The sequence below is a fragment of the Microtus pennsylvanicus genome, chromosome 4 (assembly GCF_037038515.1).
Source record: "Microtus pennsylvanicus isolate mMicPen1 chromosome 4, mMicPen1.hap1, whole genome shotgun sequence".
Taxonomy (NCBI): Eukaryota; Metazoa; Chordata; class Mammalia; order Rodentia; family Cricetidae; genus Microtus; species Microtus pennsylvanicus.
Genome location: NC_134582.1, coordinates 139,645,642 through 139,672,841, shown reverse-complemented (window position 1 = coordinate 139,672,841; position 27,200 = coordinate 139,645,642). Strand labels below are relative to the sequence as shown.

The 27,200-nt window shown below is 42.1% G+C and overlaps 1 protein-coding gene across 1 annotated transcript in view; it reads right to left on the bottom strand.

The window, feature by feature from the left end:
• Positions 1-27,200, bottom strand: part of Apbb1ip (amyloid beta precursor protein binding family B member 1 interacting protein) — a 100,691-nt gene that overhangs the window by 49,793 nt on the left and 23,698 nt on the right. Inside the window, exons 2-4 of the mRNA XM_075970644.1 lie at positions 4,814-4,885; positions 3,047-3,134; positions 184-470 (exon numbers count right to left, since the gene is read on the bottom strand). Of these exons, the coding sequence (XP_075826759.1) occupies positions 184-470; positions 3,047-3,134; positions 4,814-4,885 (447 nt within the window). The remainder of the gene's footprint in view (positions 1-183; positions 471-3,046; positions 3,135-4,813; positions 4,886-27,200) is intronic.

The window sequence follows — 27,200 nt, the reverse complement described above, 5'->3', positions numbered from 1 at the left end:
AGAGCAAGCAGGATGGGCAATACGGAGATGAGGTAATGCCACAAAGCAGAACGTAGATTAATATAAATGGGTTAATTTGTTATAGTTGTTATAAGAGCTAGTTGAGAAAAAGCCCAAGCTTTCATAATTAATAATAATATTTGGGAGCTGGTGGTACAGAGAAAGATTCATTACAATACTTACTTTAGAGAGAGGTTCGGGAGGAGGTGGAGGGGGGGGTGGTGGAAGGTCTAACATGGGTTCTGCGGGTGGAGGTGGTAAATCATCCTCACAGAGGCTAACACCAGCTGCAGCAGCACTTGCTCCATAACCAAGTGAGGCTGCACCCTGGCCTCCTGATGCCGTGTGATGCTGATTCTGAGAGGACTCTTTCTGAGCCTGGATGGTCCTCTGCTCAGCTTCACTTATATCCGCTACCAAATCTGCCATGAGGGCATCTAAGTCTTGGTCTTCCAGGGCGTTTAAGGACTCTAAGAGGAAAAATAGGATTAATGGGGTTTAAAAAGTCTGGATAAAACAGAAAGCAGTTATTTTTTTAAAGAGTAATATGTACCTAGGTGGGAATCATTATTTATGATTGTTATAATTGTTGTGATACAATACGAAAGACTGACATTTTTTTTTTATCTAGTAGCACATACTCACAAATTGGAACTCCTGAAATAACTACATTCAGTGCTTCATGTGAGGAAGGGTCTAACAGGAAGAAAAGAGAGAACCTGTGCTCTGCAGGGGGCGCCTCACTCCAGCTGGGAAGTCAGAGCACAAGAGCAGAAGCCTGCATAGGGAACTCTTGAGTATTTCAGTGCAAAAAACCTCGGACTTAGGAACAGTAGAGGAGGAGAAAAGTGGAAATGGAAGGGAGAACGCTGTGATCAACTGGGTTTCATCCCCTCCACCTGACCTTGGGGAACCTTACATTCTCAGGTGCAAGATTAACAACTCGCAGATATTAAAAAGTAAAACCAATGAGCCCAAATAGTAAAGGTTTTACGAAGACAGTGGGTCGGGCAAGAGTTTTTAAGAAAGAATGAACAAGGCTTTTAGGGGGATGGGGAAGGAGGAGACTTTGTTAGGACTTTGTCCAAGTGTGAGATTACTGTAAAGGCCACGCGCATGCTCAGCAAGTTGACCAGATTGCCTGGAACAGCAGGAGTGCTGTGCACTGGGGACCATGCAGCCACCACATGATGACCGGGTGAAGAAGCGATAGACACTGTGCAGGATGTCCCAGAATGAGGAAGTGGGAGCCTTAGAAAATGAGCCTACTTAGCATAAAGCAAAAACTGCTATGAGCCGGTTCATCGCCAGATATCCCCAGTGCCATGTAGCACTGATGCTCATTAATATCTTATTAATATGCCAAATAATAAAAATGTATTGATATAGCTTAAGTGTGTTACCATTGATAGATTATATTAATCAATATGGAATTAGACAGTGAGAAAGAGAATGAGAAATAGATTCCATTCTTAAGTCTGTCATTCTCTGAGTGACTTTGGGTGAAATATTTTTACCCGTTTTAACAACACTTTAACTGAGGACAATAGAAATGGATTCTCAAAAAACTTAAAATTACCCACATCAGGAATTTGGTGGCTTTATCCTCTCCCAAAGTCAGTTCATCAAGGAGACAAGTCAGAGCATCTTATCTCCTTGTTGCTACACCCTAACATGACTGTGCTTAGATATTTATGAGTTTCTTTGACACTAGGAATTAAGAGTCTAGAAAACATAGAAAGTTTCAGGCCAGCCAGGGCTATATAGTGTTTTGAGACCCTGCCAACAAAACAGATAAAGCTAGAAAATCCTCAAACGAAAGACCCGTTGGAGCCCATGTGTGCAAGTATCTGTTAAGCATGGCTGCTATGAATCCACAAAAGTGGACTAGTCTGTGGAAGCTTCATGAACATGGTAGACATGGATGGTGTAAGAAGTTTGGGAACAGAAGAGTGAAGTAAACAGAGGGCACTAGAGCCAGGAGGTGGCGCACACCTTTAATCCCAGCAGTCAGGAGGCAGAGGCAGGTGGATCTCCGTGAGTTTGAGGCCAGCCTGGTCTACAGAGACAGGACAGGCTCCAAAGCTACACAGAGAAACCCTGTCTTGAAAACAAACAAACAAACCTCAACAGGAACAGCAATAAAACAAGCAAAATAAAAAGGACAAAAAAGAGCTCACTGGAAAGGGTGTATAATAATTGACCTAGAGATGGTTAATGGTGCCTCCAGGCTTTTCAAGAAGCCACTGCGAGGACAGGAACAACAAAGTAAGTGAGAAGGGGAAGCAGAAATGGGGACTTTGGGTTCCCTGAGGGCTTCTTTGCTCCTTCCCCGAGGCTGGTTTCTGTTGGGGGGGGGCTTCTTTGCTAGTTCTTAAGCTTTGGTAGCCACTGGAAGTCTTTAGCAACTCTTTCTCCAGAGTTCCAGTGAGGCTGCTCTTGCAGCACAATGGCTGCATGTCTGGTTTCAAGAGTTCCAGCGAATTCTTACAAAGTTGGAAATGATTTCAAGATTTGTTACCATTTCAACAACATCAGATCTAATGGATCTGCAGAAAAATGGAAAAGAAGATCCTGCTAGAAAGGAAAGCTTTATCTTAGAGAGAATGGAAGTTTCAAATGGTAAATTATATACAAATATGTATGCAAAATAAAATAATATATTTAGAATAAAGCATATTTTGAATCAGTTCCAATTTGTATATTATCAATAGTTATTAAATTGTTATCCTTGAAGAGACATTTTTTATTAACATTTTCTAGACTTCTTAGTAATAAGAAGAAATTTTTCTTTTTCAAAAGGTGAGGTTATCCTGAGACTTTCATAAATGGAAGATGATCTTCCTTTTCATTACTGGCAAAAGTATCTAACAGACTTTCTTAATTCAATGTAGACATAGTAAAATACTGCGCACTGTCCAGGGTTTACACACTATATACCATGATGTCCACGTTTCCTTAGTTTCATGGCCAGGGTACAGTTCATGGAGATTTCAGTCATCATTATGGCTTCAACTTGCTTAAGGAAACAAGTTTCTGTGCTTACCATTTAAATCCTTAAAGCCCACACTGTAGTTGAACTCTTCTCGGGGTGGCTTGGGCTCCGGAGGAGGAAGAGTATCCACTCCTAGACTCTGTGAAAACAGATCCCACAGTTTCTGTGCGTGAGTCACAAAACCAACATTCCTGAAGCCCCAAACACTCACGATTTATACATTTTCTCTCCAAATATGCTCTTAAAGATTATGCTGTTACGTAAATGTTTTATAAGGATTTTTTCTATCATAGAAAATTTCAGTTTAAAAACTATAAGAAGTATTAATAAAAAGACTGTGAATTGAGAACAATGAGAATTAAATAGTTCATTTTTCGTTTCTTTCTATGGGAGGGAGGGTTCAAGTCAGCCCTGGCAGTCCTGGCTATTTTGGAATTCACTTTGTAGACTAGGTTGGCCTTGAACTCTGAGATCCAGCTGTGTCTGTCTCCCTAGTGCCGGGATTACAGGAGTGCACCACCCACCCCCTGGCAAAAATACTCAATTTTTCTAAGCAACAGAGAGACTTTGCTGTCATGAAGGCACATACTATACATAATTTATAAGGTCTTACACAGTGACATCAAAGAAAGGAATGTACAGTTATCTGGAAAGGAAATTCTTCTGCAAAATCCTTTAGTTATTTGTTTACTAATTATTTGTTTACTCCAAGGAAGTTAATGTTCCAACAGTTCCAATAGGGACTGATAAACAAGTTTCCCCGCCTGGGGCTTTGTCTGTGCTAGCTATTGCTTTACAATCGAGCCAGAATCCCTGCACACAGGTTTTGCTTTTGTTGATTTTTGATATTAAAATCTCATTATTTATCTTGTTGCCAAGCAGAAATTAAAATATTTTTCATTTTAAAATATTTCTTTTATGTTTTGTATCTTCCGTGTATTCTGTGTTGCTTAGATGTGACTTACATTTTAAGATTATAAGAACTTTTATCTCTGTTTTCTCTCCTATCATATGCTTAGATCTTTGATTCATGGAACTCATCAACATATAAAGGATGAGCCAGAGCTACAGATCTTAACAGATGTGTTATCCCAAACCATTTACTAATTTTTTTTGTTGATATATCACCAGGATATATGGGAGGGGGTGGGGAACACAGAACAACATGTGACTCATGTGAAGAACTGGAAAAAAGTGAATTGGGATTCTTCCTATATTGCTTCAACTTCTCTGCAAGCTTGAATTTTCTTCTGTATTACAATCACATCATCATATTTCAGTCCACTTTAATTTTTTGCTTATTTTAGGAAACTGGGGATACCAAGGTTTATCCATCCCTAATCATGGACAGTGGAGCCAATCTACTCCTGGCTGACTGTTTTTCTCAGATATGTAGCCTGTGGCTTGAGAGGCTTCCATGTTTCTCAGAGGGAACTGAGTTCTTGTAGTTCATTCAGAATGTGTAACAGTCCTTTGAAATACAGTATTTCCTTAAAAGATGACACAAAAACATCTTAGTCAGTGCCATTTTCGCACTTAGTCTCTATGAAGGCAATTGCTAGGGATGTTGTTCAGAGGTGGTTGTTAAGGAGCCATGGGAATTCCTCCCATGGTTATGGTAAGCACAGATGTTGACATATCTGTGCAGGTGTGACATTGTATTAAACCATGTGGACCAAAGGTGCAGAAGCAAGAAAACCCATTTGTCCCAGCTCTGTCGCAGATGCACCAGGGTCACACGATGTCAATCTCTGACATCCTTTTGAAGGCCACCCCCGCCCCACCCCCATACCCTGCAGGTAAAGAAGAGGACTTCACCTGGGTCAAGAGGTCCATCTCCCCCAGCAAGGTGCTGAACATCTGGTCTATGTCTTCATTTGATTCGCCCATCTGAAACAGGAGACAGCAGACATTAGCAGCCTCTAGGAGCTTACCAGGGGGTAAATGCTGCATTTTCAGTTTTTCCTCTATGATGAGGCAGCTGTGAGAAGAACTAGGTGGAGAAGAAGGCTCTGCTTACCCTGAAATTCCACTCCTGACCATCATCTAATCTGATGTCCAAGGTCGAGCTAAACTGAGGGACCAGACACAGAGCAAAACTAGAACATGGTTTTCCAAACAAGCAAAAAGCTTTGTTCTGGGAGTCACCTTGCCTTAGGATTCCTTATTAAAAAGAGAGAAAACCTCAAGCCACTCCTGATGGTTAACTTTGATGACCTACTTTTTTGCACTGAGAAGTACCAAGGAGATTGTAATGATGTTTCCAGAGATGAACGGATTAATCCCTTGATTGATTTATAGTAAAGATAACACTTTTGTACAGAGTAAAGAAACTGGACTAAAGTTTCTGAGATCGTGAATCAAAATAACATTTTCCCTCCCTTTGAACTTGTTTTTCTGTCACATATTTGGTCACAGCAATGACATAGCTACTAAGATGCTGTGACATCATGCCAGAGGAATGTAGAATTTAATCTCCATTTAAAAACACATTAAAATGTGGCTGCATTTTAAAATGTCTGTGATTAATTGTATTTACTGAGTGGTCCCATCCTTCATAAAAATATCTGTGGAATAACAATAGCTTTGGGCATATTTATTGGCAAGGTTGGATTGGGAAATGAAGAGATAATATACCCATGCTTTGAGGACTGCGTGGCAGGGTATAGTGTGGCAAAGGGAGTGAGATGCCTTAAATGTAAAATGAAAGATTCACTCAAGTATTTCCAAGGGTTCTAAGCAATGTAAGACAATGTAAGACTAACGTCACTCACAGCAACAATAGTCTGGTGAGTGTAGAGGATCAGCGAGTGTTATAGTCGAACATGGCAATCCATTCTTGCTTCCTCTAGGCAGAAACATTTGAAAAAATTCTGCACTGAACATATCAACACTTTTTTTTGGTAACATTCCTTATAAAAACTATAGTCATACAGGTTCAACAATGATATTAGGTACTGTGGTTCTGATACATTGCTTGGTGGTGGTGCAGCTGTCTAGGTTTGCGCAGGTCTTTTCTATGAGTCTAACCATGCATCTCTCAGAACTTCCCTCCACTGCTGACTGTGATTCAGTGGCATTGTAAGTGGACCAGATAATTAAGAACACAGGAGGATGTGTGTGCTGTGTAAAATGTAAAGGAAGTGGGTATCCTAGGATTTGGGAATCCACAGAGACTCCTGGAATCAACTCCTCAGGTGTTGAAGGACTGCTGTATTTTAGCCAACAATATGTACTTGAACATAGATCATACATGCTTCTGTTTTCTTATGGACACAACTCATATATACAGAGAAATGATGTCATGTAAACACACAATGTTTACTATGTACTTACAATTTGGCTTTCATGATGATCAATCAATCTGACTTAACTTTTTAAATTTAAATATATCCATCTTTATTTTCCTTCAATTGATTATTTTAAACAAATATTATTTTTCCATGCATTCTTTAATATGCGGGTCAGGTTCAAAAGAGTAAGATTTCGAATGCTTTAATTAGCATACATGAATTATAATAATAGTAGGTCTCATAATATTTTTACATGTCCTTCTCCCTGTATTTTGATTGTATTCACCCCTAACTCCTGTCTCAAATTACCCTCTTACTCCTGTTAATCCCTTTTCTTTTCCTAAATAGTTACTTTCTACTTTTTCTATTTTCTTTTTAGTGTATGGCCAATGAGTTTCATTAGTGTTGTTTGTAGGGACATAGATACTTTACCTGCAGCTACACCTTGAAGAAAATTTCCCTTCCCATCAACCACTAACTGTGTAAGTCCCCATGGAAAAGTGGGTCCATGAGCCCCTCCCACTTCTATTACAAGGTAGGTGCAGTTTTGTGCAGACTGAGTGCAGTTAATCACAGCTGCTGGGGGTTCCAGAGTGTACGAGCCATGACACCCCTGGAGGGCAGGGCTCCTTCTGATCCCCACGCCCTTCCGGCTCTTGCATTCTTCTGCTCCCTACTCCCCTAGACCCTGAGTCTTGGAGAGGGCGAACTGGATGCCTCTTTTATGGCTGGGCATTCAGCAGTCATTTATTTTTGGTATCTTGAGTTTTCAGAGTAACCATTGACTACCACATAAAGAAAATATCTGACCAAAGCTGACAGAAACATTAATTTATGGGCATAAATATGGCATTTTGAAGACAATTTGATGGGCATATTCTGTCCATTTGGGAAAACAATCACATAAGGGCCAAGCCGTGAGGTTTTGCTCAGGTTTCTGGTAGCAGACATAAATTCCCTTCCATGGAGCCAGCATCAGATCCAATCAGAAAGCAGTTGTGTGGTGCTTTTAAGAAGAATGGCCCCCATAGGTTCATAGGTTCATGTTTGAATGTTTGGTCTCCAGTTGGTAGAACTGTTTGGGAGGGTTAATAGCAAACCTAATTTACTACCCTAGTTAGTATGTTATCTCTCTCTCTCCCCACTCTGCCTTGTGGTTGTTGTCTCAGAATGTAAGCTCTCAGCTACTCAGTCCTATGCCCATTGGCTGCCATACCCTGCCACGATGGCAATAGACCCACCCTCAAAAACTGTAAACAGTTATAATTGAGGGCCCCTAATTCAGTGCCCCCTGTTGTAATAGGGGTGGTGGGCCGCTTCCTGCCACCCAGCTAGCTTTACCCGAAATAATTACACGGAAACTGTATTCTTTTAAACACTGCCTGGCCCATTAGTTTCAGCCTCTTAACCCATTTCTAATAATCTATGTAGCACCATGAAGTGCGCTTACCAGGAAAGATCTTAACCTGCGGCTATGTCGGGAGTAAGAATCATGGTGACTCCTGACTCAGCTTCTTTCTCCCAGGATTCTGTTCTGTTTACTCCACCCACCTAAGGGTTGGCCTATCAAATGGGCCTAGGCAGTTTCATTAACCAATGAAAGCAACAGATTAGAAAGAAATCACTCCCACATCATTTCCCCTTTTTCTGTTTAAACAAAAAAGAAGGCTTTCATTTTAACATAGTAAAATTACATATAGCAAAACAGTTATCAAGCAAGAATTACAGTTACAATATTTATATCTATTTTATCTTTTATCATAACCAAGGAAAACTATAACTATAACTAACCATTCTTCAACTCCATCAAAGACTCCAGAAGGATATAATATTACCTAAGCAAACAAGAAATTCAACCCCCAGTTCTCTCTCCTAAGTTTGTGCTTTCTTTCCTTTTGAAAAAAATAACTCACCAAGTCTAATTTGTACTGCCCCATGCACTCATGAGTCAGGAGTCACCCACTGGAGAGTGATCAACCTGTCAGGAGCCATCCCTTAAAGAAAACTGAGTCTCCCTCTCCCAGAAACTATCAGCTACCAATACCTTTTCAGCAGGACAGGGGCTCCATGCTAGAATACCAATTGGTTTGATCTTGACTGTAGTAGTGAGTTATGCCATAGATGCAATAGTGGCATGAATGTCATGGGAGCAAGAACCACTTTCTGCTTGGACCAAAGACCCAAGTCACAGGAGGAAACATATGCCTGGAACTGTAAATCCAGCTAAGAACCCATGGTTTGGGAGCTCCTTGGCCGCAGGAAAGACCCTACTTCTATGATTCTGCTAACTGGAATAGCATCAAACTATCCTCTAAATTCATATCTTTAGGCCCATATAAAAATAGTACAGTTGTCAGACCACATCAGACAGCTGTCAAGAAAGAAACTCAGCAGTCAAAGTGCAGCCCCTTCCTCAGTTTTAAGAGGGAAAAGTAATGCTTTCCTTTTTCTTGATACAGAAAACTCCCTAAATACAGGTACTGACTATGTGCAACAATCATTTGTGTTCTAAGGTTGGCATCTTTTCCATCAGGGGGTGGATAAGTGATTTGTGATTTGTCTGAGATATGCTAAGTGTCTAGACAGCCCTTTTTGGTTGTATGAGGATACGTCATGTGGATACAGAGGAGTCATGAAGATGGGTTGGCCAGCGTGGGCCAGGAAAAAGAATTTTGTTAAAACAAGAACAAACCTAGACACTATGGAGCAAACACAATAAAAGGAGACATTCCTACCCCAAATAATATGGAGTTCACACATCAGGGACAGACAGATACATGCTGTATCGAAAGAAGCATTCATTGGAAACTCAGAACCACACCCTTGAAAGTAGGCAGACAAGCATCAGATACAGAACTGAGAGGTAAGGCAGACTTGTGGACCTTGTCTACATGTGTAGGTCTAAAGTTAAGAAGGAATCAGACTGTGGTAGTGAAGGATGGTGGGAAATGTTTTTGCTATTTTATGCATATATTAGGGAAGAGGTCTATGAGTGGACCCCACTTCTGATTAAAGACAGGATTCTATGTGAGGATTCATTCACACAGAGTGTTGTTTTCCCCTAACAGTATGTCCAAATCACCCTTTCCTGCGCTGGTCTGGATGTGGCTTGTTTTCTTCTGTAGAGTTGCCAAAGGGATAGAACATTCACAGGTGAGGCTTGGAAGATGCCCAGATGATGAGGAGCTGCCCTTGGAAGGCCTTAATACTTGTCTCTCACAGTAGATTCGTTTACCTGAGAGTGAGTTGTTACAAAGCAATATCAGCCACACTGGCAACTTCTGTCTTCTTGTCTTACTGTGTGATGTATTCTGCATGTGTTCCCCCCACTGTGATGCCACGTACTGTTAGAACTTTACCAGAGCCAGGCAGACATCAGGGCCATGATCTTGAATGCCCACAACTGTCAGCTAACACATGCCATTTCTTTGCAAAGTACCCAGACTCAGATATTTTGTTATAACTAATACTCTCCCCTTTTCAAATTTCCTACAAAATGGAGAAAAATTAGTAAGTGAATAAAATATTTATGTTTTTATAGACTGTGAAAATAGTTATGCTATTCAAAATCTTAGAATGGATCTTTCATGCATTACTTTGATGAGGAGAAATTATCAGAATAAATAAATTTATACAGTTGCTCATGTAAATTTATTTTATTAGACTCTTATGTGACATAATTTGTGAAAAACAAAGGAATTCTTCAAAAATGATTATTATTAACAGGAAAATTGTTTTTTAATGAGCAAAGCAAGCTATTAAAAGTGGAAAAATACTTATTGGCTGACATTATAAGCTACCAATCTATGTTACCATGAACTCATGTGAAGCAAAGGTGATATAGGTAGTAAGGACCTGCCACCATGTAGTCTCTTAGACCAGTGACTGGAAAACACACTAAAATGGAGAAATGTGACATCTGTGAGTCAGCAATACCCACCAAGTCCTGAGACTTTGGTTTCTCAGTCAGCACACGCTACTGATACACAGTGGGTTAAGAATGAGACAGAGAGAATTACTCACCCAAGATGAAAACAGCTCAGACCAACATCCCTGGGACCCCCAGAAATGCTCCCAAGGTTCATCTGGCTAAGACTTCTCCTGTTCCTGCACTTTTTTTGCCTCTGCCTGCCCCCACCACTGTCTCTATTTGTCAGAGACATCACCATCAAAATCATGCTGGAAACACACATTCACAGTATAATGTCTAATGAGTTACATTTAAGACCTTTTGGTAAATCAGACATCTGGCGTAAGAGCATTACTATGTTGTTTGTCTGGCCTTGAACTTGGGATCCTCCTGCCTCAGTGAACTAAGAGCTATGGTTTTAGGTGTGGTACATCATTTGTAACTTCAGGAGTCTTTTTGCATAAATTTTGTTAATCTGTAAATGCAATCATCTTGCATGATTACCCTTTCCTTCAAGAAAGCCTTATTTCTGGAAGAGATGGCTCAGAGCCACGGATAATTTATGTATTACACACACACACAAGTATGAGAGAATAAGACTGTGTATGTGTGGTACTTTCCAAAGGCCAAAAGAGAAAACGCCCATCCATGAGGCTAAATGTGTTATTGGGGTTAGCAGCCAGCAACTGGGGTGGAGAAACTGTTGCAATGAGGCACAACATTGCAAAACAAGTCATGTTCACACCATGACTAGGTGGAGTTAAAAATCTTTTCATGAGTATGTAATTTCTGGGTTCTTTTTGTGTCTTGGGAAGAATATCACATTGTTGGTAAAAAATTGGAGCAGTACTCATTAGAGTTACTACACTATTTTTATTTTCTGGAGAAAGATGGGTGTGCTGGAGGAGAAGCATATCCAGATTAAAACCCAACATTTCTTAGTGACAGTGCTATTTTCCTAATGCAAATATTTCCTATGTAGGGAGGGTTCAAAATCAAGCTTCTGGTTTTCAGCCCAGTCTTCTTTTTTTCCATATAACTAAACTTCAATCATGTATACTTGAAAACCCTAAGACCTGTGTTACATATGTTTAACAGGACATATACTTCCATTCACCTCATGTGTTTGGTTCAGTTTGAATGCAGTCTTCATTGTCTTTTACTTAGCAGATCCAGGCAGGATTTCGGATCAGTCAGGGCAGTCATAATCCTACTTGTTGATAAAAGCCAACTCAAAGTTCCTCAGGTAATTCCATGCAAATGGCTCCCACTTAATGTTTCTTCTGTACCCCCTCCTTTGAAACACCCCAGGTTTGATGAGGGACCATCTGTCACTCAACGGTCTAGACGTAGAAGTTGGCTTGGTCCTTTCCTCTTCTGCTTTCCCACCCAGTGAGTCAGAAAATGTCCTGGATTTTCCTTTGGAGGGCTTCTCCTTTCCTTTACTCCTCCTGCCTGGCCATAGTGGAAAGGCTCATCTCTCTACTCTTTGACCTTCTGGTCACCTTGACTTCCTGTTCTCACTGACACCATAGACACTGATTCCAAATACAGTCGTGAACGTATCACTGTCCTGCTTAAACACCTTCCATGACGGGCTGTAACGGAGTGGATATTCACATCAGGTGCCCAGTTAGTCTTCAGGATCTCTCAGGAATTTCTCCCCCACACCCCTGAAGGCTCAGTTCCTGCTATTTGGGGCCCTTGGTACCCTACGAATAGACTTTGTATCACTCTTTTGTCTTTGTACACACATTCCTTATAAAATCCTCTGTTTATGCTTCTTCATAAAATCCTAGTTATTCGAAATTCAACTTTCATGTCAACTATTTAATGGTGTCAATTAGACATTCACTTTCCATTGTCCTCGGCATATGGTCAATTCTAGCCTCAGCGACCACCTTGAGAAGGTACCGAACCTCGCCGTGCTTCAGCTTCCTTGTCAGCAAACCGAAAGAATACTAGCACATATTTCATGGCGTTGCACACCGCATTGCCAGCAGCCCTCAGCCACAGCGTTTGCCACAACAGCACCAGGCTCCTTTTGTACTGTCTTAGAACCCTTCAGAATACTGGGAACTACCAGGGAGTAGTTGCTAAGGATCAGAGTTTATGGTTTTTGTCTTCCAAAATGTCTTACTGAATAACTGTCATTCCAAGCAGGAAGCTGTGGGCTAGCATACAGTTCAGAAGTTACATACACAGCTCCCTACCACTTGACTGGGCCTGAACATGGTTCCTGTGGAGCCATATCAGATGTGTGACATGGCTGGGCTGGATGGTCCTCAAGAGGTCACCGAATTCCATCTTTCCTCTGATGTCAGGTCAGTTAAGCAGAAAGTCAGCTTTAAAGAGCTAACAAAAAGAAACAACTTCTTTATTTAAAAGATATCTGTGTGTATGTTTGTGTGGATGTATGCCACACGTGTGCTAACGCCAGGAGAGGACATTGGATCACCTGCTGCAGCCACAGGTGGTTGTGAGCCACCCCGTGTGAGTGCTGGAAACTGAACTCGGGTTCACTCTCAACCACTGAGCCGTCTCTCCACCCCAGAATGCCTGCTTCTCACTGCTGTCACAGGACCCTTGTTTGAAGCCAGGGGTCTTAGTTGCTTTGAGAGGAGTCCCATCAGCCATGAGGCCACCTGACAGGCAGTGCCAAAGGATCTACTTCTTTTCCAAACCAACCCGAAGCCAATCAGTTTTTACAAGTAAAAGATGACTCAAGTGCTATTTAATAAATAAAATAGTTACTGTCACTCAGCATTCAGAAGGCTGTGACAGGCAACTGCAGGCCAGCTTGTGCTATATGGTTATACCCTGTCTCCACTGCCATGAAGGAACAACAGGCCAACAGTCCGGCTATAGAGATTTGTATCTCGAATCCCAATACTCAGGAGGTAGAAACACAAGTTCAAATCCAGCCTGGTGCTGAGATCGCAGATGCGTGCCATCATGCTTAGCTCACATCCTTCTTTGTTATAACATACATGTAAAAAGTTCCTGCTACGAACTCAATTTTGAACGAAATAAGAGTTTTGATACATTTAAAATGAAAAATATTTATAAAACATTTCATACTTCAATTGAAATATGCAATTTTGTTTTGTATTGTTTCAACAGTGTCTCATGTAGCCCAGGCTGGCCTGAAATGTGATGTGTAGTCAGTGGACTTCTGACCCTCTTGGCTGCCACCTCTCAGGTGCTAGGATTACCGTTGTGCTTGGCTCATGTGATGCTGGGGATCAAACCCCGGATTACATTCTACTGAAGAGCTATACCCCCAGTTCAATGTTCTTATAAGAAAATTTTAAAAAAGATAGTGCTTTTTTTCCATTTAGTTTATTTCGGGAGGTGGTGGTGTAGAAAAGTGATCCTAGCAACTTCTGCGTAAAATCAAAAATGTTGTCAAGATTTTTCTCTTGTGACCACCAAATTTTGACTTTATAAAGAGATATATTTGGCTGGGCAGTGGTGGCACACGCCTTTCATCCCAGCACTCGAGAGAGGCAGAGACAGGCAGATCTCTGTTAGTTCGAGGCCAGCCTGGTCTACAGAGAGAGTTACAGGACAGGATTCAAAGTTACACAGAGAAACTCAGTCTTGAACCTCCCACCCCCCCCAAAAAAAAGAAAGAAAGAAAAGAAATGATATACTTAGTAGTAGCAAGCACCAATGAACATAGCAACATACGTGTGGTTTACATATTTGTAAAGGAGTCCACATGCCAAAAGCCTGCTGTCTGGTCTCAGGAATCTGTGGGTGCTGTAAGCTAACTTAAGGGGGTGCAAAGTGCATCTCTTCCTCTGTGCGTTTAGCTTGGTGGCATCTTAACTTGGACTGAGGTGCTGACTGTTTCAAAGGACCCAGGCAGGATGCATACAAAGGACCTTGAAGTCAGGAGCTACAGCTCTGGCAGGTTAGAACTGTTTTCAGTGTTTCTTTTGAGCAGTTGCAATTCATCTGCCAAGGAGGAAACCCCACTGTTGGTGCTTTTGCATGGCTACAGGAGGGTGAGAAAAAAAATTCTCAGTCCCACCTGTCTGACAAGGATAAAAATTATAGCTGATAAAGATTAGCCACTCTCCTTTGCTGCCTGGACTTTCTTCTGGCACCTTCTTCCATGGTGCCACGTAATAAAGCTGTCCCCGTGTCCTAGGCAGAACATTTGTTTTCCCAACCTTACAAAAGACAAAACTGAGGTTCCCAATGTTTAAACAAGACTGCAGTTTGCCAATCAACGAATATATATTATACGGTTAGAAGCTTAGCCCCTGTAAGACTTCCTGTGTAAGTTTCTGTAACTGAAATTATCCTCAGTTTATGCCAAAGATTAAATATTTAGAAGTTATTTGCATGCCATCTTTTCATGTGGAAGATGGTCAAAGAAAACAATCATATTGTTAGACATTACAGGTGAACACTATTTTGAGTCTATGATTAGTTTGTCAGAGATGAAATAGAACAGGAAACAAAATTTAAAAATCTGAGGCTCTCTTAGCAACAATTTTCTTTCCTGTTTTTATTATTTTTAAAACTAGCCAGCTGGCAATAGCTTTTCAAGGAACATAATAAAAACCTATTACAAGGACAGGTTATAAAGAAGAACCGTTTTTAAAAATATTTCTGTGAGATTGAGTGTGGTACCACAGGCCTGTAATCCCAACACTTGTTAATGGGAGCAGGTGGTTTAAGAGTTTGAGGGCAGCCTGGGCTACATAGCAAGTTCTAGTCAGTCTCAACTACATAGTGAAACCCATTTTCAAAGAAAAGAAAAGAGAAAAGTTCACAGCCGGTGTCACACTTGGTTGGAGTCACACTTGGTCAGTGATATGCTTGATGTGGAATACCAAGTGCAGAATTCAGCCAAGCATACGTGCTGGCAGAAGCTATGAGACTGTTACCTAATAATGTGCTTGGAAAACAACTTACACCGTTGAATTTGACCTAATTTCTTCAGGTTTTTTTTAAAATGTAATGAGAGCTGCTCCTGAAGAGGAAGTGGTTCACGGAATAGCACAACACGTGGTTTAAGGTTGCTGCAATGTTCAGGGGAGGAGGAAGGAAGCCAAGGTAGCAGGAAACAGGAAACAGAGATGTCTTTAATGTAACGGAGAAGGCAAACTAATTTAACTTGACAGAGAACCAAGACAAAGGAATGTAGGGGGGATTGGACCTGCTTTGCACAGCACGCTGGGGATAGTGAACACCTTAGGAAGCTGCCGAGATTGCTGGACAGTCACTGTGGTCATGAGACTAACCACACTCGTCACGGGGGAAACTAATATGGATTCTGCATTGGTACTTCTGTGTGCGGTCATGTGCAGTAGCCTCCTCTCACAGTTATGGCATGGGACAGTGAGATGGCAAAACATTTGTAAAAAGACAGTTGTCCTAGAATGGTTTTCTGTAACTTAAATGTGGAGAGGCTGCTCCTAAAACCCTAGAAGTTGATATGTGTGTGTGTCTGCATACTCACAAACACACATGTGTGCATGCACACGTACACACACACACACACACACACACACACACACACACACACACACACCGAGCAGCAAGATGAGCTATTAAATTTCTTTCTTTATTTTAAACTGTCTGGTTGTGTAACTCAGGCTGACCTCAAACTCCTAATCCAGAGCTGGTCCTACAGGTGTGAACCATCAAGTCAAGGAGGACGACGCTCAAATGTACTTATTTCCAAGTTGCTTTGCCTTTGTGTGAATTCAAGGGGAGGGGAGGGGATGAAAAGAGTTGGGCACTTTGCCAAGTCAAGCTCCCCAGTGGTAAGGAGAAAGATGACTCAATCGAATGCCAACTACTTGAACACACCTCAGAAGGGAGGCTGCGTGTAGCATGGGAAACTAGGCCAGCGAGCAGGAGCAGCACACTCCTCCATCCTCCCATTCGAAGGCTTTTCTGGATCTCCGGGACAAGTTGTAGGCTCATTTCAGTTGACATACAGGGTGTGAGAAGAGCTTTCTAAATCGTGGGATGTTTTTTAAGTTCTTTTTATTTCTTCTTGAATGTCTATATAAGGAATGGGAACTGTTTTGACTTAGAATCTATTGTGACTTAAAACAAAATTGATAACACAATTTAGAATTTTTGAGGAACAAAACTAGCAAATATTTATTAGCTGACTTTGTAGATAAAGTGAGCATATTACTTTTCAACAACAAAGACTCCCATGAACAGTCAAGAACACTCATTGGCGCAGGCCATCTGTTTCTTTTGACTGTACTCCAGTTCGTCTTGTATTTCTGTCATGGCACCACACAGTTTGGGCCAAGATTACCAGTGACCCTCTTGTGGCTAATCTGATGGTTAATTCTAAGCATCTTACACAGGACCTAGTACTGTGGGTCACCCCCTCCATACCTGAGGGTTCCAGATCCATAGACTCAACCCATCATGGAGCAAAATTATTTTTCAAAGAAAGGTGTGCCTTCTTCTGAAGCTGTGAAGAACAATGTGGATCGTTGCTCTCTTGCTGGGAGATGAGCCTGGTAGTGGTCCTTGTGCTTGGAGTGGTATGGGAGGGTAGGGGTGAGGTGGGAGGGTGGGGATGAAGTGGGAGGGGGGTGAAGTAGGAGGGGGGTGAAGTGGGAGGGTGGAAGGTTACTTTCCCTAGCTCCACTTCACAGGGACTTCAGCAGGGGCTTCCCTGTGGTGAACCCCATGGGCTTTCGACGCCATCATCCATGCCAAGGGGAGGAGCTGGGGACGGGGACAATGCTATGTGGACTCCTCTTGTTCCAGGCTTCATAACTGTGTCATTCTGTTCCCACAGTTGAAAGGTCTAGAGATAGATGGCTGTGTGGTTCCAGCCCAGCTGGTCAGCTGCCCTAGGCCCTGGGAGCAGAGTGTACTCTTCCGTATGTAGAGAGAGCAAAGGTTGTGGCTCTCTCAAGTCTTACCCTTTGTTAAGAAGTGCTGCCAGAATCAGAAACCACACAGGAAGTTACAAATGAGGCCTCACTGTGGAGCGATGTGGGGCTTAAGCAATCTTCTGAGCTATCAATCATTAAAACTAATTTGGCACTGGACCTGTGACATTTGCTATTAATCCTAAAACTTGGAAGTCTGAGGCAAGTGGATTATTGGGAGTTTGAAGCCAGCGTGAGGAACGCAGAGAGTTTGAGACCAGGCTGCACTATGGAATAAGATCTTGTTTCAAAACAAAACAAAAAAAACGGAAAAAAAAACCAAACCAAAACAAACAAAAATCAACCAACCAAACAAACAAACAAAAAACCAAGCCAACAACAAAGAAACCCAAAACAAGAGAATTTTGAGCAACTACATTAGGGGGAACAAGTAAATCATCTCTGTAACCTCTACTGAAGATGGTATTCCATACCCACTCTCCTAGGAAGAGAGTAGCAGCTAAGAGAGTAGGAAACAGCTAGGAGCTGTTAGTAATCACAAACAAGGAGCTGGTTAGTTATCAAAAATTAAGTTATTTGATAGTTACAATGTTTTTCATGTAAAACATTGATTATTTGTTATGATATGCTTCTTGCTTGAAATATTTGTGTGTGTGTGCACATTCATGTGTTCGTGTGTACATCTCTGTGTGTACCCTGTGTGTGTACATGCATGTGTGTGCGCACACGGACATGTACTGGGGATGGGGCCAGGACTCTGCATATACAGAGTTATCACTGAAACACAACTACAGGCTCTGTTAACCTTGGCTCTTCATTTCCCACGTGTTTTTTAGCAGACAGCCTCCAACACTGTATGGATTCACATTCCAGAGAGCTGGGCTTTATTCCTGCTAACTCAGCAGCCTCCCCTTCCAGCCTCTTCCTCAGGCTTCTCACCCTCCCCCGCCTCTTAGTTTCTCTGGCCTCAGGGTCCACTGGCCTCCCTCTCCCCAAGGGCTGCTGCCAACTCCTGGTGTGGTAACCACTGTTAGTGCCTAAGTTAGGGTGAGGGTGCTCTGCTCTCTCTTCCACAGACACAGCAGGCTTGTCAGCACCACCCTGCCGCCCCACCTCACTGATTTTTATCTCTAACGCTCTGCTTGTTGGGCCGCCCAGCTGCTCTGAAGCACTGTAAGCCTGCATTGTACGTGTGTTTTGCTGTGTGTCTGGAACATCTGTTCCCAGCTCACCTAAATAATCATCTCACTGCACAGAGACCTCCTTAGACCGAGCTCAGATCGTCTCTTCCCTACCACCCTTCCCTCCCTGTACAGTCTGTGTCCCCTTATCGCTTAGAATGCAAGTCCAAGTAGAGTTGACTGTTTTTGCTATAGTACTGTTATAGCTCCAGTATAGAACAATGTAGATTATGATAGACACCAAGTGAATAGTTGTTAAATGAGTGAGCTCCCTGAGGAGCCCAGGCTGCTTTCCTTGTCACTGTGTCCCTATAGTGACACACATTGACCACCTTGGCCATGGAAGGACTTTACAAATACATGTTAGAGAAGTTAGCAAGTTAAAGGAGAAGACAGAAGTGGAAAAAGAGAAGAAGATGAGTTTGATTGTCTTGTTGTTTGTGCTAGGCTAGAGTGCAGGCCAGGCTGTCTTTGAACTAATGATCCTTTTGCTTCCGCCTTCTGGGTCCTGGGATTACAGACCTGTGCTACCATTTCCTGGCTCTTGGGAGGAAGGATTTGAAAAGAGAAAATGATGCCACGGCTACCTTGGTGGCTGGTGGTAGTAATGACAAAGGCTGTTGACATCACTACCTTGGTGGCTGGTGGTGGTAATAAACAAAAGCTGTTGACATCACTACCTTGGTGGCTGGTGGTAGTAATGACAAAGGCTGTTGACATCACTACCTTGGTGGCTGGTGGTGGTAATAAACAAAGGCTGTTGACATCACTACCTTGGTGGCTGGTGGTTGTAATAAACAAAGGCTGTTGACATCACTACATTGGTGGCTGGTGGTAGTAATGACAAAGGCTGTTGACATCACTACCTTGGTGGCTGGTGGTGGTAATAAACAAAGGCTGTTGACATCACTACATTGGTGGCTGGTGGTGGTAATGAACAAAGGCTGTTGACATCACTGGGTAAATGATGCAATGTGACATTTACCAGATTACTGTCTCACTCTAGGAGAGGTGAAAGGGAAAAGGTTGGATGTGACTCTTCAAAGGTCAGCAGATTCGGAAATCAAACTATATGGCACATATTACTTAACACCTACAAAGGGTACATTTTAAAATGAAGAACATCTAATGGAGGCCTCTTTAACCAGATGTTCAATTTAGGGTCACCAGTGATGGGGCAATGTGATGTGTCTCCTGAAAATTGATAGTTTGAGAACACAACATCTCTTTAGAACTGCCTTGGAAGTGGCGATCCTGCTCTACATTCAATCAGAGCAATCAGCCAGATAGGGTCCAATTTGATGGCACTCTGCAAAAACAAAACAGTGGATGTGGACTTTTAATTTCTTTTTAGACATAATTTCATCATGTAGCCTGTGTTGGTTTTGAACTCACAATCCTCTTGCTTCAGCCTCCTGAGTATTGGGAAAGAATATTTCAACTCTTCAAATTAAAAGAAAGATATTATTAAAATAATGAGAAAAATGAGTATAGATTATGCATCAGAAAAAGATGAATTTGAATTTCCTGAGTGTGATTATTGTACTACGGTGTTTGTACGTAGCCACCACCATGTGACGGCTGTATCGTGGAAGAGCGTGCCTTCCTTCTTCACAGATGGACATTAAGGAAAATAGAGGCATGCAAACAAGGAATGACGCTAGGTGAAGGATTGTGGGAGTTTACTTCATTATTCCTCTTTGTTGGAAGCTTAAAATATTTCAAAATAAAAATTTTAGAGGGAAAAAGAACCAAATTAAGCAAAAGCAGAAAGGACGAGGGACAGTAGGAAAAGGACGAGGGACAGTAGGGGAAGTAGAGGCAGGCAGAGGGTGTAAAAAGAAAATCTGTCTTGGGCACCGTACATTATTTTATCTAGTTCTCGTAGAAACCAGGTGAGGGTGTGGTCAGGAGCATGACGTGCCTAAGATCTCATAGTGCACACATGGTTGGATGGACTGTCATTCAACCACTCCAACCAGCAGACAAGCTGTGTAGACAGTGACTCATGGCAGAAGCATGTGAGTAAACCATAGATGGAACATACTTAGCTTAACATTAGAGGAGACAAAACCACACCTTCACACACGACCATGACAACAAAGGCATGTGTCAGCATGCGGAGTCAGACAGAAATAGGATTTTGTGGAGCCATATTTTCACCCCAAAAGGGCACGTTCACAACAGTGACCCAGGCCGTCTGTCCCCTGATGGAGGGTCATTGTGTCACAGCACTTCCCCTAGAACAGATAGACTGAGCTGCGGCCAGGGTCTGCTGAGGCCTTGAGAGCATCGCAGTTTGGTCAAAGCAGATGAAATCAGTGCTTGGGTCTGGATGCTGTTTTTTCTGGGAAGCTCAAGCTCTCCCTTCTCTCCTCCTGACTACAAACGAAAGTGGAAAAGCAAGAAGAATACTATTTCTTTAAAATATATTAAATATATTTTCAAAGAATGCCCTAAGAGTTTGTTAATGTGCTGGAACATTTTCATTGTTACTGTGCTGGGACTTAGTGGAATCTTGAAAGGACACAGCCTAGTGTGAGGTGATGGGCTCACTGGGGGCATCGCCCTCAGTAGGGAAATCTAGTTAGTCCCTACAAGACGCTGTTGTCCAAGATCCAGACTAACACCCCCTACTCCCTGAACTCACTGTTTGATATTTGACACACTCCCCCTGCCAGTTCTCATCCAAGGTCAGAAAAAGGCCCCACCTCCAAAACTGTGAACTAAACAAACTTCCATTCTTTATAATTGCTTAGACCAGGCCATTCTGTTATAACCTCCAAAAATGGAAAAATACAAAAAGGGGAAAAGGTTGAAATTTTGGCCTTGAGTTTTATATTTTTCTAGTGCAGAAAAGATTTCCCTGTGTAAAAAAATTCCCTATTAAAATTCCCAAATCTCTAAGCCTGGGAATATTAATTTCAAGTGGCTTTTCATCTTCCAGGTTGCAGAGGGGATATTGTCTAAACAGTCATAACAATCAGCAGTCACAATCTCATCTACTGTTTGAGTGCTAAAAGCCAGGCATGTCCACTAGGCTTTGGCAATCTTCACCAGACAGACAATATCTCTCAAGCTTTGTATGAAAGCGTCAGATAGTCCCTGTAGAGCTGAGACTAAAAGTCAGGGGACAGCATGGGAGATTGCCAAACTTTGCTACAAGACTACCCTAGGACTGATGGTCATTCTTTTCAAACAGATTGGGGAGGGAGGTGGTGTGGGGAGGAATGTTCCATACCACACTTGGGTGTGGGAGTCAAAGGACAACTTTGTGGAATCAACTCTCTCCTTCAACCTTTATGTGGGCTCCTGGATGAAGCGCAGGCTGCCAGGCTGGTGTGGCAAGGATCTTTGTCCACTGAGCCATCTTACCCACTCATTTTCATATTTTAATGCTGCTGAAATTAGGAAGATTCATATGGTAGACTATAAACGTGGTTGGCCACTGGTAGGTGTTACCTATGTTGAAATTGTCCTCAACTCCATATATGGGAACTGAAACATGTCTACCATCTGACATATTTGTTACATTTTTATTGGTAGTTGTGAGGCAGTCTTCTGTTGCTGGGAGAAACATATGTAAGATAGTCAACCTAATGAAGAAAAAGGTTTGTGCTGCTCACAGTTTCAGATATTTCAATCTATGATTGTTTGGTCCTGTGGCTGCACAGTGCACCACAACAGAAGCACACGACAGAGGAAGCTGTTTATGTCTTATAGTCCGAAGCAGAGAAAATGGAAGTGCAGGGTTCCGACATCTCCTTTCAGGGCACACAGCCCAGTGTCCTCACATTCACACTAGCTGTGCCTGCTAAAGGCTCAGAGCCTTCACAGTAGTGCTCCAGGCTAGGACCCAGCCCTTAGTGTGTGAGCCACTGCGAGACACTTATAAAACTCCAGCTGTAGTATAGTACACAGTATAAACTTGGATTCAAAACCGTTACTTCAAAAGCTCTCAACTGAGATACACAAGGATGTGCCACCAAAATGCAAAGATGTCATTCAGGAAGGACTGCTGTTTATAGGCCAGCTCATCAAAGAAGGAGAAATTTCCGAAGCACTCAAGTAGTAATTCTCACTTTCAAAAGAGGTTGGTGGGCTGGCTTATCCATTATGAAAAATTACCTATTAGTACCAAATGCCTACATAGCCAGTGCCTCTGACTGACATCCAGGAAAAGCAAACTTCTAGCAATATGTAACAGTTCAACCAATATCTAGCAACTCAATGTCCAAACAAAGCTCTCTGCTTAACTAATAAGATACATAAAAAGTATGCGTCACTCTGTAATAAGCCTAAAAGTCATATGGTGAACACGAAAGCCAAGACTGTGGCTTGGGTTGGGTAATGAACAGCCAGCTGCTATCCTGGCATGCTCTGGCCCATGGTGGCATAATGTGTCATGTGGGAGTATGTGACTGAGGAAACAGAGGAAATGGGAGAGAACACAGGTCAGCAGAAGTGGAAGGTTCTCTGTCCTGAGATTCTCTTGATTCTCAATATCAAGACACACCACATGCTCCTTGTCTGGACTATACGTTGTTCCAGCTGATACAATCAAAAGGAAATAATCTACATTGATGAATTAGATCTGATAACAATGTTGACTGTTCTCAGATGACAGCTGAGAAGTGACCTTTCCTGTCACCCTAGCTGATAACCTTCCTTGTGGAGGAGTGTGGAGGAAGGTAATTGAGCATCTGCTAAGGTGAGTCACGTGGGGGATGACTTAGTCATGTTTCTATTGCTGTGACATCTGGACTGAAAGCAGCTTGGAGAGGAAGGGGTTTGTTTGGCTTTGCATTCTCAGACTATTGAGGAAAGCCAAGACAGCAACTCAAGGCAGGACCATGGAGGCAGGAGCTGAAGCAGGAGCTGTGAAGGAGCGCTGCTCACTGGCTTGCTCTCCAGGCTCTCAGCCAGCTAAGACCAAGGACCCATGGGAAGCGCTGCCCACAGTGGATCCTCTCATATCAATCATCAGTCAAGAAAATGTGCCACAAACTAGCCCATAGACAATCGGATGGAGATGTTTTCTCAATTCCAACTCTTCCTAGAAAACTCTAACTTGTGTCAAGATAACAAACAAACAAAAATCAAAAATCCTAACAAAGACGGGGATGCAGCTTGATGGTGACCAGATCATATGCTCAGCTTGTGTCATCCCCAGGCCGCTTTTGAAAAGTGAGTGAAGAAATAGAAGTAACACAGGCGACTTTCTGAGAAAGCAGTAAATGGAAAACGTTATCATCTCTGTCATTTAGATTTTTCCCAGTTATTTTATGGCCCCAAGTAGCATCTTTCACATGAACGCACCATGCTGCAACTTAATCCATTCTATTGCTGGAAACTGTAGCTTGCTAGTACCATAGCTTGGCATGTAACTAGGCCTGAGTCTCTGGACACCAGTCCTTCCATTACCCTGGTTCAGAAAGCACCCAGCCCTGGGCTGTGGCTAGCGGCAGCATGGGAGTCACAGGTTGAAAGTAAGGGAAGGGATTCCCCTTAGAAGGCACTTTACTTTTTGAGACTAAAGGAAGCACAAAGCACACACTTCGACTCTGTGGTTTATATTGGAACCGCTCAGATTAACAGCCAGGATCCCGCCAGTTGCACTGAGGATACACCTAGGACTCCATGAAAGAGCAGAGAAAACCTAGTAGCTGGGTTTGTAGATATGTCATGGAGGATGCTGGAGCAGGGTCACCATGTAGGTTCCAATTAGTTTCCAATGACGTCTTAGGATGTATGACCCACAGAAATGATGGGTGCACAGACATAAACAAAGAGTGATCTTTATGTTATTGCTATATAAACTCACTTGCCTACATAGCAATTATCCAGCATTTTGTACCATAATATATTTAAAATTATTTCTTTTATTTTTGATATTGAAATATAATTATACCATTTCCCCCTTCCCTTTAATACGCACCCTTGCTCTCTTCCTGTACTATATTTTACTTCTTGATTCAGTTATGCATTAGCTAAAGAAGTCGATGTGGAGTACAAACTTTGCCAGGTAATCGCTGGTGTCTAAAACTTGAATAATTGTTAGGTAAAGGAATGATGTGAAAGTCTAAAGATCACTGACTTTGAATACACAAAAGAGCACAAAAGGCATAAGATAATAAAGACCCTGCCAATGTTTGAATCTGAAATGTGCCCCATAAGCTCAGAACTTAAGTGTTGCCCTATAGCTACTAGCACTGTTTTGGGAGGCCGTTGGATGGGGCCTGACTGGTGGAAGGAGGTCACTAGGCACAGGCCTTTAAAGCTTGTTAACCTGGCCCCTGATGGAGGCCAGAATCTCTGTCTGCTTCCTGATCTAAGAAGCCATCAGGACTGCTCCTGCAGGGCCCAAGCCACTGCCATGGCAGCACCACTGGAATGAACTGGGACGCCCTGAGACTGAGTCAAGATAAACCTCTCTGCCCTTAACTGTCCTGCCAGGACACTAACATGGGAACAGAGAGGGAAGATTGACAAGTCTCCTGGCATAGGGAACTGGGGCAGCACGCGAGAGGTCGTGTGGAGTACGCAGCTGTCCAATCATGGGCCTGGCTGGACTCTGCATCTTGAAGGAACCATATTAGCTGAGCTTTTACCATGCAATGCTGAGAAACATCACCTCAACACAACCCTACGTTCCTTCACCCACAGAAAGGGGCCAATTCAATGGGTTTCATGATCGTTAAATAAGAGACTATGTCCACAGCCACATTTGCTTACTAGATGCCTGTTGTGTTATCTTCAGCTAGTGGTGGCAGTGGATGCCATCATTATGGCTGTTGCCCCTTTACTTACAGTCCAGAAATCTCAGGGGGTTTATACCACACACCAGAGAGCACCTGTGTATCCATGCAGGTGAGTAAGAAAGAAGAAGCCAAAGCTAATTTTTGGTCTGTGTTCTGTTTCTCTCTACAACGGTGGTTTTCAAAAGGCAGGTTCTTCAACCACCAACAGCAACATCATGCAGACACGTTAGAAATGCAAATCTCAGGCCTCATCCAAAAATGACAAAACCAGAAACACTGGGCCAGGAGGTTGAGCAGTTTTTGTTGTAATAAGCCCTCCAGGGTGTCTCTATTGCACACAAGACCGAGAATTGCTGCCCTGCGGGTGGTAAGAGTTCAAAAAGAAATTTGAATATAGAATGTAAAGGGATGAAGAGAACCATTCACTTCAGCCAAGAGCAAACTTGCCTGTGTTTTATATTGACGACAAGGAAAAAGGCATCCCTCACACCCTTTGTTGGCTCAGTGATTTAAGATGCATTAGAAACCATCACGTATTTTATTATTTAGAGTACAGGATGACAACGAATTGAGTTATAATGTATGTGCTAGGGATCAGGCTCTTTCTTATCATTGATGTTCCCGTCCTGGGTAGCTGCATGACAAAGAGTCTCACTGTATATTCCTAGCTAACCTGGAGCTCACTGTGTAGATCATGGTGCCTCTAACTCAGAGCATCCCCCTGACTCTCCTCTGCACGCTGAGACCAAAGGCGTGTGCCACCACAATAAGCTGTGTAGTTTTGAAGTTAATACTCATGGGTCTTTTTTTTTTAAGGATGGTGAGTGCTTTTTTTCCCTTACTCTTGCAGAGTTCCAGTCACACTATACTTAGGACAATGACAGCTCACAGTTTTAAACTTGGCTTCTTATTCTTTGACAGGTCTCCCATTAAGAAATTATGTGTAGAGGCATCTCCACCCATTCCCCGGGAGTCTGAGCAGGTAACAGACTGCTGGGCAAATTGCAGTCTGACACGTGACAGGATGTGACTGTGAAGGTCACCCAGGTGGCTCTTCAGAGCGTTTCCTATTTAGACATTTTGTCTAGGAGCCTGGAGGTTTTGCTCCTAGAAGCTCAAGTCACCTGGAGGTGCTGTAGTAAGAGGTCCTGCGACTGTTTTAAGTTTTTCCAAAGAGGCCTTTACAGACATCGTGAAGCTGGGACAAGCCAGCCCTGTGTACTTGAGTTCGGAAATCCACAGAATCATTAAAATTATTCATTAAGCAGCTAGTTTATGTCAAAACTCTGTACATAAAATGCCAGTCTTTAGACACCTGAAGATGAACCCTAACACACAGTAATCATAAAAATATTAATCATGTCATAATGTCTTTTTTCTTTGAATTGTTCTTTAGTTGTTATGGCCAGCTGATTTTCATAAAAAATCACTTTACAAAAATTTTTTACAATATTTCTTTCTCTAAAAGCTTCATGGATTCATATCTATATTCCAGATAGATTGTAGATGTCATTTATAAATGTAATTATTTCAGAGAACCAAAAATTAAACAAAATTTCTTTGAAAATAAAATGTTAACTTTAAAAATGTCATATGGCGACTCCATCAAGATGTGCAGAAAGTATTAATTTTTATTAATTATAGTTAATTATCATGCCATCACATTATAGAATATATGTCAGAATCTGCTACTGATTTAATTCAATGTCTTCTGTAATAATTATGAGATATTTGTCATGAAAATGTAGAAGTCTGTATCCTTGAATAAGCCAACTAGCTAGCTAGTTTGGGTATGAAGCTCTACAGTAACTTTTTATTGCATAGTAGCTTAATTAACTTGTGCATGAAGTCTAACAGCCGCCAAGATAGAAGCAAATCTATGAAGCAAAGAAGATTATTGGCTCGTCTCCACATGAGTTTCTTCCGTAGCCTTGTGAAGGACACTTACATACAGTTTCTTAGAGGGGTATTTTGTAAGGGGCCACTTTTTATTTAATTTTATTTTTTTTCCACAGTTTTCAATGCAACATTTTTCATTTATATTTTTTTTCTGCTTCAAGGAAAGCCAGGTTAAGCCTAGCTACAGCCACTGAGAAAATCCACTGAGAAGCTATGGCAGGCAGTGATGTTGGGACCCAGTTTGCTTTAGGAGTGTGATCCTTCTAACTTT